This window comes from Solanum stenotomum, chromosome 9 (assembly GCF_019186545.1).
Source record: "Solanum stenotomum isolate F172 chromosome 9, ASM1918654v1, whole genome shotgun sequence".
NCBI lineage: Eukaryota > Viridiplantae > Streptophyta > Magnoliopsida > Solanales > Solanaceae > Solanum > Solanum stenotomum.
Window position 1 is genome coordinate 18,026,687 of NC_064290.1, and position 17,870 is coordinate 18,044,556.

The 17,870-nt window shown below is 33.0% G+C and overlaps 2 protein-coding genes across 2 annotated transcripts; both read right to left on the minus strand.

Moving 5' to 3' along the window:
* Positions 1–691: 691 nt before the first annotated feature.
* LOC125876192 (protein BIG GRAIN 1-like A) lies at positions 692–1,865 on the minus strand. Its single transcript, XM_049557312.1, has one exon. The coding sequence runs from the start codon at positions 1,767–1,769 to the stop codon at positions 858–860; it is 912 nt and encodes a 303-aa protein (XP_049413269.1). The 5' UTR covers positions 1,770–1,865; the 3' UTR covers positions 692–857.
* A 1,180-nt stretch (positions 1,866–3,045) lies between these two features.
* Positions 3,046–10,045, minus strand: LOC125876190 (omega-amidase, chloroplastic-like). Its single transcript, XM_049557309.1, has 10 exons — positions 9,755–10,045; positions 8,787–8,903; positions 7,913–8,137; positions 7,629–7,722; positions 7,100–7,174; positions 5,870–5,948; positions 4,757–4,772; positions 3,973–4,053; positions 3,650–3,732; positions 3,046–3,372 (listed from the first exon to the last, which is right to left on the minus strand). Exons 1-10 carry the CDS (start codon positions 9,974–9,976, stop codon positions 3,285–3,287), a joined length of 1,080 nt encoding a protein of 359 aa, XP_049413266.1. The 5' UTR covers positions 9,977–10,045; the 3' UTR covers positions 3,046–3,284.
* Between the last annotated feature and the right edge of the window lie 7,825 nt (positions 10,046–17,870).

The window sequence follows — 17,870 nt, forward strand, 5'->3', positions numbered from 1 at the left end:
ATACATATTCTTATCATCATCATTACATCTCGTGAGGAAACCACTTTATTTGTAAGGAACTTATAATCATCTTCAAACGGATCTTAATTAGGACATGTTCTCTTAATCATTTGATTTAAGAGTTAATTTTGCATATCAAGGTTTGTTTCCTCTGAAAGTAACCTAACCTCATGGATAATAATGCTCTAAATCTAATCATAGGGCTAAACACTAGATTTGAAACTACTCTTTCGAATCAAAGAGTTTCATAGACTAGCCTACTAGACAATATTGTTAGTAGAGGTGGATCTAACGCGAGTTCTGCAAGTTCAAGAATTCACTCACTACTTTCAACTCGAAATATGTAAATATATACCAAAAAATCAAAATTTGCACATATAGTAAAATTGTACTTATTTTGAATCTACTGACTCTAGATTCTAGATCTGCCAATTATCAATTCTTATGCCCTTCATTACCATTCCAATTAGCCTTTCTTTTTTTTCTTTTTTAATTTTCTCACTTGATTTCCGATACTCAATTTGAAGCTCAACTAATTCAGATTCGCACTAAAAAAATTCCCACTTTGGGAGTAAAACACCTATCAATGACGACTTCATATCCAAAACTTGAACTTGAGATTATCATTTGGTCAAGAATGGAGGAATACTTACCACTCTTTCACAACCTCGGGCGATAGTTGGACTATGTCTTAGTAAGCCCATAGTTGTGATCCATTGATGAAGAAGAAGATAAGGTAGAGAGTAAGTCTGAAATATGATACAAAGATGGAGAAAAAGAACTAGTAGAAGAAGACAAACTAATCACTCAAATTTTGAAGTGTTTTACATTGATGATCTCTAATGAAATGTAGATGATCACATAACTAAACCCCTAGCAATAGCTTGATTCATTTTAAAACTAGTAGTTCCATACACAGGCAAACCATCTCTAGTTGCATGAACATGACCAATCATGCCTATGTTCTCAAGTTCAAAAAGATCAGAACTTGCACAACTCCTACCATCATCTTCATCTTCGTCTTTGTAAAATCCTCTGTATTGATGCTTTGGTTCTTCATTCTTGTATATGCTTTTGTGACCACAATGTTCATCAACAATTACAGTAACAGGGCAAAATCTCACTGACCTTTTCGATTTATTACTTGTGGAAGTCGAAGAAGGGGTTTTGTTCAAGCAAGAAGATGTAGTTGAGTCATTCACTGATCTTGATTTCCTCCAATCTTCATGATGATTTTTCTTCATGTTTCTCGAATTGAATATCGAATTTAAAAAGTTTGCTATTTTCCCACCTGGTGAAATAGGTTGTTTCACCATCTTCAATGCTCTTGATTTTGTTCTCATGAACCTTCCTCCTCCTTCACATTTTGGAGTTGTTGTTGTCTCTGTATCTGTATCTGTAGAGAATGTAACAACCTTGTCTGATCTTCGAACTTGTCTTGTTGGTCTTGGCAATGTATTGATGGATCTTGACTCTGTTTCTGAAGAAGAAAACATGCTTGACTCTGTTGATGAACTTGAATCTGAACTGAAGTGTCCTGAACTTTGTGTATATTTGTAACTTTCCATCCATTTCTCAATCAATATTGCACGTCGAAGGCTCACGATTTCTTCTTCATTGTTGCTCTTTTTATTTGGGACTTGTTCATGTTTTTCTTCTTCTTTGGATTCGTCAATTGAATGATAAATAGCTTCCAATAAAGAGGAAGAAAACGATGGTGTCTTACGCCTTTGATGAGGTCGTATTATTGGCTTTTCCCATGAAGACATTTTTCTTCTCTTCTCTTCTCTGGATCAACAACTGAGAAAGATGAAATGAAAGTCAAAATGGGAAATGGGGGCTTGTGGTTGATGCAATTGAGTAGTAGCAAGTAAGGGGATGCATGTATTTATATAAAAACAGGGGAATCTGGAGTGGTAACTATTCAGTCATTCTTAATTATAGGTTAGAGTCGTTTGCGTTTTATTCCAATGTGGAACTTTTGTGGATTTGGTTAGGTAATTACTGCTTTAACCTTAACTAAAGGTTTCATGTTCGAGTCTCTCAATTCAAATTTAATCGAGCTTCAACGTGACGAAACCAACCAAAAAAAATTAAAGGGAAGCTTAGCGCGCGCGTGCGTGTGGTTCTGTCAGAATGGCTAAGCAAGTGCTGTTCAGTTTTCTTTTTACTCACTGTCCACATCTGCCTATTATTATTGGAAACTACAAGAAGAGTTGATTACTTAATATTCAAGTACTTGTTTGTCTAGAAACTGTTATTATTATTATTATTTCAGAAGCACTTGTATCTCCTAGGTGTAGGTGTAGGGGTGGAATATAAATTGAGCATAGTACACAACTTCTACCAGCAGTATCATGACATACCACACGTTTTGTTTTCACCAATTATTTTGATAGAGGCCGATGAGATAAGGAAATTTGCTGAAAAAAGTAGTAGTAGATATAATGTAAAAAATACCCTTGCTAGAACTAAAAGTCATGTTGCAGTACACTTCACGGCAAAAAGGGGCAGAGAGAGATGGTTGATCATAGACTCACAAAATGACAATCGATTTAAAACTTATTATACTGGTATCTCACACGCTAATACTATACAAAAACCACAAATAAAATGCCAAATGTGTCACACGGGCTCATAATAATTATAAAAAATGAAAACTAGTTTTGAACTCTAATTAAAAAATAATTAAAAAAAACATTTTCTAATCTCCCCTAACCCAACCCCTAATCACCTACCTAACCCTTTCCCCTTCGTCACCCACCGTCTTCCCACTCATCCAGCGAGTTCGCCTCTCTATTTTTTCTTTTAGATTCAAATGCTAAAAACTGTGAAGCGTACTAGTTCTAATTGAGATGTCTACGATGGCTTAAACCAACCAAAAAAGAAACTAGAAAAGGTTAAAGCATGGTATGTTCGTGGGAAAAGGGTAGAGAAGTGGGTCCATGCTCACCCCAATAGCAAAGCAGTGCACCAACTAGAGTTGGACCAGCTAACGCAACAGGGAATTTCTCAATTTTCAAAAGAAAGAAACTAGAAATGAAATCAAAACACAAAAAGAGCCTTTATTGCAGTTTCACACACATCACAATGGTGAATCAGTCCAGGCAAAATCTAAGGGGTAGTGATTTTTGGAGCCAGTAACAAATGTGCATATAACTGAGCAGAGATCAATGTAAGCACAAATATGCAATCGTGCCGTTTTAGCCATTCAATGGATCACTCTCTTATCACTGATTAATTCTATCTAGATTATTCCATCTGCATGCAATATAGAATGCACCTCATTTGGCCCCTGTGGAGTTCAATCTGTCAACATCAACTAACTGGTACAAATCTCCCCGCCTTTGTTTTTGAAATGGAAGGTATGTTCTGCACATCGAAATACGACTTTGAGCATATAAATGGGCCAGAAGAAGATAAACCATAACTTAGAGATAAGCTCTAAACATGAACAAAGGGTTGTGACTGAGAACTGTTTATATTGCCCCTCCATCATCCAAGAGAAAGGACACATTAACCATAAAAAAATCATTTTAGGATGAGAAATATTGAAATAAAATGCAGCAAACCAATGCACAAACTGAACGTATACAATGTGAATACATATTCAATCTAAAACTAAGCTAGGGGTATAAGAGGAACTCACCTTCTCTGCTCAATTACTGAATAGTCAATCTCTGCTATTAGTGTAGTCTCCTCATGTTCTGTTGTCACAAGCACTTCTCCAAACTGCAAGATTGAGTTTCTTTAGGTTCCTTTTTTTTGGGTCTGTGGGTTAAGCATAATATATTAAGCAACAGTTGAAGCCACTTTTACAAAACATGATTGTTTCCAATATTTCTTTTCCACCATTAATCAGCTCGTTAATAAATGGTTTGAGATCCTTCTTGTTTCTTCTTTAAAGTGACGTGAGGAACATGTTAACTAAAAGATCTTTGTAACAAGCCACGTCAGACATTAAATACTTACCGGTCCAACAAGAGTAGAGTGTCCCCAAGCTACATAACTAGAACCACCGTCTCTGGCAGGAGAACAAGTTGCTACATACAACTGACAGGAATATGTGCACAACAGATAAGATAGATCTTCGGAGTAGTAAATACAATCAGTGAGGCGCTAGCCATGAGATTCAGAAGAAATTGTGCTCAACTCAGAAATTTAAGTTTTGTACGGACGGAAATAAAAGTGCTACATTTAAATTGATACTAATAAGAAGTAGAGTAATACTATGATACATTGATACGATATACATGATTCCTACTGTCAACTATACATGAAAAGAAAGAGGAAAAAGATAAAGCAATTTGACATCAAAGAAGCACCTCTTAGGCTCATCTAACAGGGTAAGTACAATATCTTCACTTTTGGAAAACTAAGAATTATTGAAATCATCCATGCAATCCATAATGGATTACATGGATGAGAACTTACAGATTCCAACAACAGACAAAAAAACAGCATAATCTTTAACACCAAATAAAGCACTGCATACATAAACAAATTTGGTGATATTTCAAGAAACAAGGCAGCAAACACTGTCAAAGATCAATTGCACAAAAGTACAACAACATACCCAGGGTAATCCCGCAAGCGGGGTCTGTGGAGGGTGATGTGCACGCAACCTTACCCCTACCTTGTGAAGGTAGAGAGGCTGTTTCAGATAGAAACTCGGCTCAAGTAAAGCATAATAAAATCACATATGGAAAGGAAATGCAGAAGAGTATAATGGAGCATATAGGTATCAGTGTTGTACCTGGCAATCAGCAGCCCTGCAGGACAAGTAACATAGATGTTACTAGTTATTCTTTATGTGCATGTAAAGTCAAATTATTATACAGACTTCATTAAAACTTGACTGCAATGTATATGAACGAAAATGTAAGCAATCAAGTCTTCCTAGGATTTGAAAGATCAGAGTGTCTCCAAATTTCAATGCATCAAGAAGGAGCCAAAGGTTTTTAATAGGACTAGTCCCTCCGACCCTAATTCAATAAATTATCTTGCCCTTATAGAGTTGAGTAATTTCCAACCTGGAACCTAAGTTTATTAGTTAGTATTTTAAAAGTAAAATAAAGGAGTGACAAACTATAAAAAAAAGAGTAGCACAATTTTTGGCATCTAAAAGTATTAAAGAGACATAAAAGACAATGGGAAGAAGAATGAAACTAGTAAATCCTAACATAAACTCATATAAACTTGCAAATCAATATATATCCATCAACTTCCACAACTTAGCTGTATCAACTTAGCCTAGTACAAGAATCACTATAGCATGTGCCATAAATGTTCTTCATGATAAAAGTCAACATGATATCAAGTAGATCGCATGGTCAGCAATAACCATCAATAACAATTTGTTGAAAGGTGCAAAGTACACTCTTAAATTACAAGACACCCTTGTTATTTCCACTATTGGGGGAATCAAGAAAAAGTGGTTTATAGGTATGACTCTGTGATTTGATTCAATATCTCTGCTCTAAGACATATAAACAAACAAACAATAAAGAATGTGAAATGATAAATATCCCGCTTGGATTTCATTTGTCTAGAATTTCATCTGGTACTTACATATTTGATTCCTAAACAGAATCACTGGGTATGTTGTTGTTGGTTCCTAAACAGAATCCCAGAAACTAAGATGAACCTCAATATTTGACAACGCCTCTTGTGATTAAGAAGGCTTCACCATCAAAAGAAAAGATCACAAAGATAGCCCCCGATGGTATTTGTAACAAATGATATAAAGTAACCAGAGCACTCAGCACCCCTAGTACCACACTAGCACAGGTTATGAGGAATCAGCTTTTATTACATGATAGAATAAACCAACACTTAGTCACTTGTGTAGTACTAAACTCATCACTACCTTGCCCGTTGCAACAATTCCCAATGAAGGGGACCGGTGGTCATGTTAAAGGCACCAGGATAACAAAGCAGATGAGCACCTAACATGCAGGAAAAAACAGTAGTTAATAGAAAGTAGCTCATAACAGCAGGTTAAATCAGACATAAAATAGCCTATTTACTTCCATTTGCAAAATCTAGATGAGACAGGAATACAATTCGTCTACATCATGAATAAATTGTACACATGGTAAAGTCCATTTATGAGGTAGAGAATATGACAAGCTACATATTCTGCATAGTATTTCAACTGTCTTTAACTTGCCAAAGCTTCCATATCCGATTACAAAACCTACAATCTTCCAATGTCTCAGAAGTGAAGAATTCAACTTGGAGGTCTGCAAAAGTTCAACTTGGAGGTCTCCAAAAGAGATATCAAGATTAAGATACTTAGTAAAAAGATATTATAATAAAATCTTGAAAATACGTTACTTACCTACCACACTACCATCTACCACTTTCATAAATTCACCAACTACCAGTTCCGCACCGAAAAATGATATCAGAGCTATGAATAATAAAAAACACGGTAAGAAACATACGAGTAGAAAATTATATCCGGAATATAAACAACTTAATATCACAAAGACTAATAATGAAAAATTAGATCAATTAATAGATAATATATCTAAAATAGAATATAAATATATTCAATATTTAAAAATACAATGAATAACAAGAATAACGAATATAGACAAAAACTTAATGAAATAATTATGGAAAAACGACAAGAATTAGAACATAGGCAAAATAGACTTAAGAATAATATATTCGCAGGAATTTGCCACAAATCTATAGTAGCACAAAGAAAGACTATTTTATATCTAGAAATACAAATAAATAACTTAGAATATAAACTACAACATAATTTATAAATGAATAAAGAGGAATACGCAATAGATGAAAAAACATATGAANTCAGAGGCGAATTTAGGATTTTTTGAAGATGGGTGCACCAAGAAAAATGTATTAAGTGGGAATTGATCCTCAGTCCTCAAAGTCAAAAGCTCAACATTTAACCATGTGGACCAACTAGACTTTTTATAGTACGGGTGCAAGAAAATAATATTATACAAATGTTAGAAAATATATACATAAAATATCTAATTTTACGAGGAGACCACGGGTTCGGGTGCCCTATTTTTTTCACCTAAATTCGCCACTGTTTATAGTACACATAGAGAAGTATTACCTCTTGCAGCATAGATAGCCGCCAGTTCTTGGAAGCGAATATCATAGCATATACCAATACCAATGCGTCCAACCTCTGCATATGGAATTCACTAGTTACTTACAGTAGCTCTACTGAATGGCTGCAAGTACTTTGGTATAAGATTATAGAAATATTAAGCACATCTTCATCAACTAATTTCAGGAGAAAAGAAAAATGTTGGCAATATACTGTGCATCTTTCCAAGTGAATAGATGCAGCTAACAAGATATCTTCAAAAGGCGGATACCAGTAAAATATGATAAAACAGCAGAGGCTGGTTACTTTTATTTTTTTGATCAAGTACACAATATGCTGGTTACTAGATTGAGACTCATCATCAGACTTGGAAAAAAAGGTTGCAACTTTCCTCCTACGTCAGAATACCTCAAACTTTATATTTGAACAAGTCAAACAAGGACATAACCGATTTGTCGCCCCAAATTTTATATAGCATACTACTTAATAGGTGAACAGAGTACATCTTAAATCAGTAAAAAGCATGTCAAACCTGTGTCTACAATAGTAGGTCTCTCTCCAGCTGTTAGGGTCCTTGATTCTTTGAAAGTCATCTTTCCTGGAATGTCAATGTCAAAGAGATGTATCTGCAAAAGCATTGTTTTCAAATTGAATTAGTTAAGGCACTAAGGCTTAAGAATTCCAAACATGAAATTAAATAAATTTATGATAAATAGTAGATATAATGAACATAATTGGACTGCAAACCCATGTCATAATCATTTTTTTAAGTGTTTTTCTTATAGCTCTTTCCAAATGAGAAAGAAATATGCAGACCTTCCTATGCTTGGCCAAAAGCTTTCCATCTGTGCCAAAGACACAACAACTGTTATATAATTTATCACCGCTGCGTTCAGGTATAGAGCCACCAATAATTGTAATCTTTCGACTCCGAGAAACTTCAGATAACATCCTAGTTGAAGGAGATGCATCTCCACCAGCATCAATGTCCTCTGCATATACTGGAAAACTATCATTGGAATATGGACTATTCCATATTTCCTGTCATAGCAGGAAGCAATTGTGTTAATTTAAGCCTCACTTAAAAACAAGAAGCGAAGAGTAAAAAAGAAATACTAATGGAAGCAAGCTAGTGAATGTAAACAAAATTAAGACAGAACGCAGGCATCACATCATGAGTTAGACAATGTCAAAGAAACATCATAGAACTCTCTCAGTGACTCAAATACAAAGGGATGCATCCAAGTTCATCTAAAATAACCAACAAACAACAGGACAGTAGACAAATAAGAATTTATACACATTCAGCAAGCAAATTAATAATTTAGTTCAGACATGAATTATAGGCCCATTTTCTAATGTAAGAAGGACAAGGAACAAGGAAATAGTTAATGAGGAAAAGTTTAATGATTGAGACAGATTCTATTTCTGATGCTTTCATATTTTGAAACACTTAAAACCATAATTTAGTTCAGACATAAATTATAGGCCCATAATTTGTGGAATTCTGATACCAAATAACTCTAAGTCTCTCATAAACCATGTACGTCACAGTGATGAATCTTGGTAAAAAACAGATAAAATGTATATACCCTATTGTAACAAAATTTGCTCCATCTTTCTGGAGTCCAGAGAGACGATTGCATTGAGATAGTTCAGCCATCATTTTCAGAAAATAAAAGGAACTTACAGGGAGAAGAATAAGCTGAGCACCCTTGTCTGCAGCATCTTCTATTGCCTGCTGAGCATGAGCAATGTTTCTCTCCTTGTCGGTAGTTACAGATAACTGGCAAAGAGCAATCTTGAACTGATGCACAAAAAAAATTATGACATCATAAAGTAGCTCTACACTGCGGAAAGATAAACATGAAACTAAAAGCTCCTATCTATAGGAAATTAAACAATCTTTTTAAGCTTAATATAACCTATAGCGCAGAAAAAACAGCTTATTGCAGGAACCTAAGTTGCTCAGACTCGGATGGGGGTGTCCAATACGGGTGCGAATCTAGAGGTCGGCTTAATGATATAAATTTTATGATTTGGGGTACAGATCCAGATACAAATACAGGTGTGGGGATTTGGCTAAAACTAATTCAATTATCAATTTCACCTTAGCTTTTGTTTTTATTACAAAAATCACTATATGTGTTCCAAATTTCTCCGTTGATTTTAGTCAAAATACCCAAAATCGGTTGACCAAATCCAGTACGGATTCCACACCATGTCATGTCAACGCATGTGCGGCACTGAAAGTGAAGCATCGAGCAACTTAGGCAGGGACCATAGGGTTATTAGAAAAGTAAGGTAAAGTGAAAAAGTTATTGACAAGCAAATGAAGCTTCTAAAAGTTAAATGAGAAAAGCAACTGAGAATAATACTCAATGTGAAAAGGTATGTTTACATTACATATTACACCATTAGTCTTTTGATATATGGGCAGTCCATAAATAGGAAAAAGAAGACATTTCTAAAGCTTTATTTATGAGTCCTTAAAATTTCTCCTCCTTTTGACTATATATACATATAAGCAAACTTCACATAATTTTGTATGCTAACCAAATTCGAATATTTACATAGAAATGCAAAAAGGAATTTAGCAACTTGATAAGAATTATAATCAAATATATAGAAATGCAAAAGGAAAAGTGAGAAAGTTGCCTTGGTGACGGGAGGAGTAGGCAAGGGAAGCACTGCAGGAACCCTAGCTTCCTCAGGCTTGAAGGAAGCTTCCATAGTTGCAGAAACCAAAAACTTGGGGAAGTTTGTCTTATAATTGTGGAAGGAGGTGTGATGAATAACAGAATTAGAGAAAAATCTGCAAGTGAGAGAGGGGTTTGTAGTGGGAAGGAGGTTCCGGTGGCATAATCTTGTGCCCTCCATTTTCAAAGCTCTGTCTGTTGGTTTTTTACGGAAGCCCACCTTCTGTTTTCTTGACTCTTTCTTTGCACGGATGACAATGAAATCCCATTATTTTTCTAATACTTGGAAACACAAGTTATTTCTCAATTATTAATTTTGTGATAATTTATTACAATATGTATATAAAATAATTTATTTCATCATTAAAATATAAATTATAAGATAAATAATTTCACGATTGCCTAATACCTCCAACTAAATTGAGGATAAAATTTTGTCTCGATTATTATACATCATTTCCCTCTCTCCCTCCTTGAATAATTAGTGAGGGCAAATTTGACAAAGTGATGCTTCAATCATTTGCTTTAGGATTAGAAAATGGGAAAATTAGCAAAGTATTCAAAATCTCTAACATAATTATTAAAAATATCTACACTTTAAAATAATTATAAAAAATATCATTAGGTCAATATTCTAGCAAATATAATGTATCCTAATATAATTTATTTATCTTCTTTTTTTTTTCTCAAATTGAGCAAACTTTTTTACCCTATTAGGGCTGGCAAGGGGACGGGGACGGAGACTGGGGGACGGGATGGGACGGGGGATGGCGCTGGCGGGGATTGGGGGGACAAAAATACGTCCCATCCCGTCCCACTATATATACGGGATGGGACGGAGTTTGGCGGGACGGGACGGGACATGGGATTTTTTATTTTTTATGTACTTATTTATTTGTATTGAAATTATATGTTATTGAATAACATTTTTAGTTTATTTGGTTTTCAATAACATTTTTAGCTAATAAATAATGCTTAAGTTTTCAAATTTCAAATTCAACTTTCAAACTTCAAATTTCAAATTTGAGAAGTTCAAATTTGTATTTTAAATATTTTAAAGTAATTTAAACTTGAAATTTCAAATGTCAAATTTTGATTTTTAAATTAAGTATTTTAAAGTTAGTTTAGTATATATGTAAATATGTATGTATTTATTAAAATTAAAATGCAAGACAATAGTTGTATAAAAAAGACTTGAATAAAGCCTTCAAATTTATTCAATAAAATCTAATTGCAACTTAGAACTTAGAAGTTACAATTTACAAATATTAGTGGAGTAACTAATCTACGCAACCACCTTTTAGGAAGGGTTCTGTTTCAATAAGTTCTCATATGTAAAACTAATATTTGTTACAAATATTAGATGAGTAACTAATTTACGCAGCCACCTTCTAGGAAGGGTTCTGTTTCAATTAGTTCTCGGATGTAATCTAATATATGTGTTCTCCTTTAAAATTCAATTCTAATTGTCGAATCATATCGATGGTGACATCCTCCGGTGTTGGCAAACTTACTAGAAACTCTTGTGACTCTAATTCATCGTCACTAGATTCAATTACCGCTTTAACCCAAACTTCTTGTCTGGAACTTAACTTTGGCAAATTATAATTCCTCCTCTCAGCGTTGACCCAGTCTCTAAATAAAACTGATGTTTCCAAACTTTCTTCCGCTAATGAATGTCTATGATCGCCAATTTGAAACCTTGCCACACTAAAAGCAGCCTCTGATGCAACTGATGAAGCTTGAATAGCTAGAACATCACAAACCATTTTGCTCAAAATTGGAAATGCAATGCTCCGCCTCCTCCACCATGCTAATAAATCTTCATTGTCATCTTTTTCTTCCACTGTTTCTAAAGATTGATTAAGATATTCTTCAAAATCATCACGGTTGGTAGAATTAAGACCAAGAAAACCTCGAATATAACTTGAAATTCGAGCTTTACTCTGAGGATTAGAAGTTTGACCAACTTCTCCTTGAGTATTTCCTGTAGTTCTATATTTTTCATACAAAATTTTTGCTTCTACTTTTATGCTAGACTTACACATTTCACAAGTTGGAATTTCTTCCGGTAAAATTTCTAAAGTATCATAAAAAATGTCAACAAGTCCCTGCACACCTCGTAATTTATAGTCAGGATGAAGTAAAGTAGCAGTTAAATAAATTTGAGGAATAGGAAAAAAATATTTTTAAAATTTTCAATCATACCTTCAATTGCAACTCTAAAATTTTCAATTATTTTGTATCTAGAAAATTGAATTGAAATAGAATAAATATTTATTAATACTGATGAAATAGTAAGATAATAAATTCCAGAAAACATGGTTGTAGCATCATAAAAAAGTCTTAAAAATTCTAATAGTTCATTAGATTCTTCCCAATCTTCTTCACAAATTCTATCTAATGGGTCAACATTATGAGCATTAAACACCATTTGTATGGGTTCTTTATATTCGTAAGCAACTGAAAGCATTTTGTAAAAAGAATTTCACCTTGTTTTAATATGTCTTGAAATTTTTCTTGGTGGCAAATCACATAGTATACAACGCTCATTAAATTCCATAATTCTAGCAGCTTTATGAGCATAAAAAATCCACGCAACAACATATTCAATTTTCATACAATCACAATCAAATAATGAAATACCATCTTGTACAACTAAATTTAATACATGTACAACACATCTAACATGAAAAACATTAACATCAATTGAACATAATCTAACTTTAAACATACTAGCAGCGTTTGTATTATTAGATGCATTATCTAATGCGACAAACATTACTTTATCTATAAACATGTAATAATCTAAAACACTCAAACTATTTGAAGCTATATATGCACCAGCTTTTTTCTCTACACATTCTTTATAACTTAAGATTCTTTTTTGCAAATTCCAGTTATGATCAATCAAATGTGTTGTAATAGTTAAATAATCATGTCCATTAACAATCTAATATGCTAAACAAACAACGAAGATATTGACAATGTTTACCTTGATATACAAAAACATCAGCTTTAACAATATTTCTTGAAAAACCTCTAAAAGAAGGATTATAAGTTTGTTGAATATATTCAATAAAACTGGGATGTGAAGGAAAACTATAAGGCAAACCACAAACATAAACTATTTTAGCTAAATTTTCGCGATCTCTTTCCTTATTATATTTATGTTGTGTTAGTGGACTACCGAGATTAGAAGGATTTAATGTTCCTTGAACCATGTTAGAAGCCCCTACCGATTCATTAACATTAATATCAAAATCATTAACTGGAATTCTTTTTTTCCTATCGGCTAATGTTTTAGCTTCTTTATATTCAATCGGCACGCAAGATAACAAATGTCTATTAACCCCCCCCCCCCTTCCCACCTTGACCCCCACCTTGTCTATGTTTAAAAGGTTGCTTACACTTATTACAAATAGCAATAGAGTTTTCCTTATCTAAAGTCATAAATTGTCACACACAGAAGTTTTAGGGCGTTGATACTTCACCTTCTCCCTTGTAGGAGATATATGGGGTGGGCTTCCACAATTTTGCTCCGTTGAATTTGTAGTTTCAGTTGGAACTTCTGTCACCGGACTAGTAGGTGTATCTTCTAAATTTTCTTCTCCCGGATCAACTTCTACTTCTTCACCTAAATATTCATCAAGATTAGGATTAATATCACCATAACGTTGTTCTAAACTTTCATGATCGAATTGAACATTTGAATCAATATCATAAGAAGTATCATCAACATAAGTAGAATCATTTGTATTAAATCTAACTCTAGACATTGATTTAGAAGAAGTACCACCGCATTTACTCTTATTTTTTTCCTTACAACTTTTTTTTATTAAAATTAAATAATTTACTAATGGCACTTGGTTCTTTCTCTTTTCCTTTACCGGTATCTCTTTTGCTAGAACTCATATTTAATTATATGTAAAGTGTAATTTAAAAATAATAATAACACAAAAATTAAAGACGAAAAATAAAATATAAATATTATGAAACGAATGTACCAAACATCTGCATTAATAGCAGACGTCAAATCGATTCTTGAAGCTTGTAGTTTGTTGTAACTTGTAATTTGGAACTCCAATACTTGATAACAAATATGAGAATGATATATATTATGATATAATATGAAAATTTAGAATTGAAATATATGTATTATAATAATATGAGACTTAAATGGAATAAAAAATTAAGACTTAAGATTGAGAGGATATAGAAATAGATGAGAGAATAGATGATTTTGTAAGAAATAATAAGGGATAGAGGGGTATTTATAATATTAAAAATGGGTTAAAGTGTATTTTTGATAACTTAAGGATTTAAATTAAAATAATAAAAGTAGGGGGGTGATAGGGGGTGTTGGGGAAGTGAAAAAGTGGAATAAATCTGTTGGGGGGGCCAACTAGCTGTTGCCCTAACGGTTGGCAACGGGTACAATTCAAACAATTAAAAAAAAAACAAAGGGATCCCGCGAAAATTGGTCGGTTCAGCCGGGCAGGGTCGACCGGGACCAAAGGGTGAACCGGCCCCTAACCGGTCCCCTAAGCCGTAGTCCCCCCAACCCGCGAGAATAAATGGGATCGGGTCCGGCGAGACGGTTCTCGAACCGATTGCGGGCCGACGCGGTCCCCCGCTAGCTCTACCTATTACCGGTGAAAAGAAAAAAAAAAGATGTCATTATCCAATTTTCTCTCTCAAATTTTTCTACCCATATTCTATCATTTCTCTCTCACACATTTGGACTATGGTTGTACACTACCACAGTCATCTATTACCATGTCATGTACCTTCCTCTTCTTTATATTACTTTCCTAGAGAACTTTTTGCTGGAGGACGAATCTGGAGAATGTATATTATTCATAAATGAAAGATGATGGCTTCTTTGATTTCGATTGGGAGTAATTGAACAAGTGTTTCTAAATAATGAAGGTGAATTTGATGTTGTAAATGTGTAAATATGTATTAACATGTTTTAGAGAATTCAGAAAATGATAAATTAGCTTCCCTTCAAGTTATAAAAAAAATGTAATTTAAATCTTTCCTTGTTTCGAAATTTATCCATTGATTTAAAAAATTCAGAATTCATTCAAAGATTTTCAACCTTTTATACAGATTGTTTAAATCGAAATTCATTCATTGTTCTAATGCACAAGTGGATACAAATTCAGATTTGAGTTTGGTGAACAAAAAATTAGAAAAAAGGAACATAGTATACGAAGAAGAAGAAATAGAGAGTTAGAGAAGAAGGTTGCAAAAATTGTATTCATATTAATTTTTGTTTGTCAATCGTTTTTATTTTACTTAGCATTTGTATTTTTATTAAGTACATTGTATTTCTTTTTTAGTTTGTAGTCATTTCAATAGGTATGTCAAATGGATTTGTATTTCTTAAGCATAAATGTATCTTATTTCTTTCATAGTCAATTTGTGTTTTTTTTTAGAATATTGTATCTTTCCTAAATAAATTGTATTATTTCCACTATGTATGTTATTTTTTCCAGAATCTTGTATCCCTAGTTCTTTCACAGTCAATTTATATATATATTTTTTAGAATATTGTAACATTCCTCAACAAATTATATTGTTTCCACTATGTATGCTATTTTTTTCCAAAATCTTGTATCCTTTCATAAATCATATTCATATGATTAAATTATATTGTGATACAATAGTAATATTATTGTAATACAAATAAAAAAGATATATATTTGGCAGTAATGTAATACAATTTTGATCACTAGGATACAATTTTTAGTTTTCACAATGATAGTAAAATACTAATTTTAATTTGACTAGTAAAGTGAGCACATAAAATACAAAAATTGTTGGTATACAATTACGAAGAAAACATAAGAAAGTTCCAATTTTGCAGAACATCGTTTATATCGAAGTGTCAGTTGGGAATTCTTCCTCCAAAGTTATTTGTAAATGAAATTTCAATTGTTTGTTTCAATTTTTTCTACCCAATCAGAAAAAACCGTAGTTGAATTGAATTCACTTCAACGGAGATTGAGTATTATCAATGAAATGTTAAAAATTGATTTTTAAAATTTTATGAACAAGGATGATGGGTGCCCTGCTGCTACTTTTGAAATTATAACTGATGAGAATTTTTTGTGATATGTTCATTTTTTAAAATATTATCTCCCTTGATGTTCTCATTTCTGTTCTTAAATAATTATATTTTTGCAGATCAAACAAATAAAAAATTACATAAATAAGATACATAACAAACTAAAATATTGACATTTTTAATAAATATTAAAAGAGTGGCTAAGTGGTCCTATTAAATGCCAAAATATTGACATTTTGAAAATTTTCCCGAAGAAAATTGGCCAAAGTTTTAAATTTTTTTGCAATTGGCCTAAAACCTTGCTACCCTGAACCTTCTCTTTTCTCTCGCAGAAATTCTACCTTCAAGCTCTCATGGTTGCTAAAAACAAAGCGAAAAGGCGAAAGCTTCTAAAAAAAGATAGTCGATTCTAACACTACAATCTCTAATCTTCCTTCCGTCTTTTTTCATGATCAATCGATTATTAAAGCGTCAAAGCTAGCTTGATTTAAAAATTTAGCGTATCGCAAATATGAACATTTAGAGTGAATTATATATCAAAAGAATTGAGACATCGAAAGAATTTCATATCTAAAATTTAGAATTGTGTAGAGGTGATTTTGAGTTAATCGAAATTAAATAGTCAGTGAATACTTCATATATAGTCAGTGTATACATCATATATATTGAAGCTATATTTAATTTTCTAATTGTATCACAATGTATAGTTAGTGTATCGCTCATGTATAAATGAGCTATATTTTCTAGTCAATGTATACTTTCTATGACTTTTGGCAAGCTATAATGTACTGTCACGACCCAAAGTACACCCTAGACGTGACATGACGAATAAGACCCTGAGAGGCTATAAACAAACCACTTGACATTAGCATGACACTAAGATAAGAAATACAATATGAAATCAATCATAAATCGAAAGAAGTCTAAATCATAGTATCTCAACATAAGAGAACCTTCATACAAAGCTTGAAATGTGGAAGATATAATAAGTTTGACATAAGTCTTTACTATATAGATGTGGTTAGGACAAACTCCTAAGTCACGAATAAGTCTGAAAGTGAAAATGACATGAATATAACAACTAGTAAAGTGTGATCTAGCCCTCGAACCATGAGGACTCACCACTAGAAAGCATCACTCATAGATCCAATCTAGTCATGACCGGATGAAAGAACGTCAAACCCTATATTTTAAAACAATATAGGCACAATATGCATCAATACCTTAAATGTACGAAATATGGAGAATATTCATAAAATCGTAAGCATAAATCATGATAAGTTTGAAAACGTAATTATACATGACCAAGTAATACAATATCAAATATTTATAAGCTAGAGTCATAAATCATGAGAATGAGGTAAATGCAAAACTATAGGGATCATGTCGTAAGTTTAAACCATATTTCTTTAGTGTGTGAGAGAAACTATTAAGTGATATGTAACTATGAGAGCAAATTATTGAGTTTAATGTACTACCCCATCAAAGATAGCCCAATATATCGTGCCAGGACACATAATTCTTTCATAACTCTAAGACTTGGGTACTCACCTCTAGTCCCTCTCAAGATCAAAAGCATTCGAGACTGGGTACTCACCTCTATTCTCCTTAAGTTCATGAACACTCAGTCTATACCTATGATGACACGTAGTTTATGGGACATGGATAATCGCCGCTAGTCCGCTCGGTGCTAAGTACAATTCCCAACATAATTAGTGCATTATTTTTAAGAGTAGGTCCTTAAAATATCATGACTTCATAATTTTTTCATAAAGACACTTATCTAAGCATCTAAATCATGATCATATTTCATACTAAGAATACTTCAATCGGAAGCAACCTAGTTCATTAAAAGCTTGCTGACACTTTATTCGAAAGTATTCTTTTAAGTCTTAATCTTTTCAATTCATAATGCATACCTGAAATCAAATATTTATTTCATACTTAATCATACATACAAAGCATGAGTTCATTAAGAACATCTTTTAAGCATGTTAGA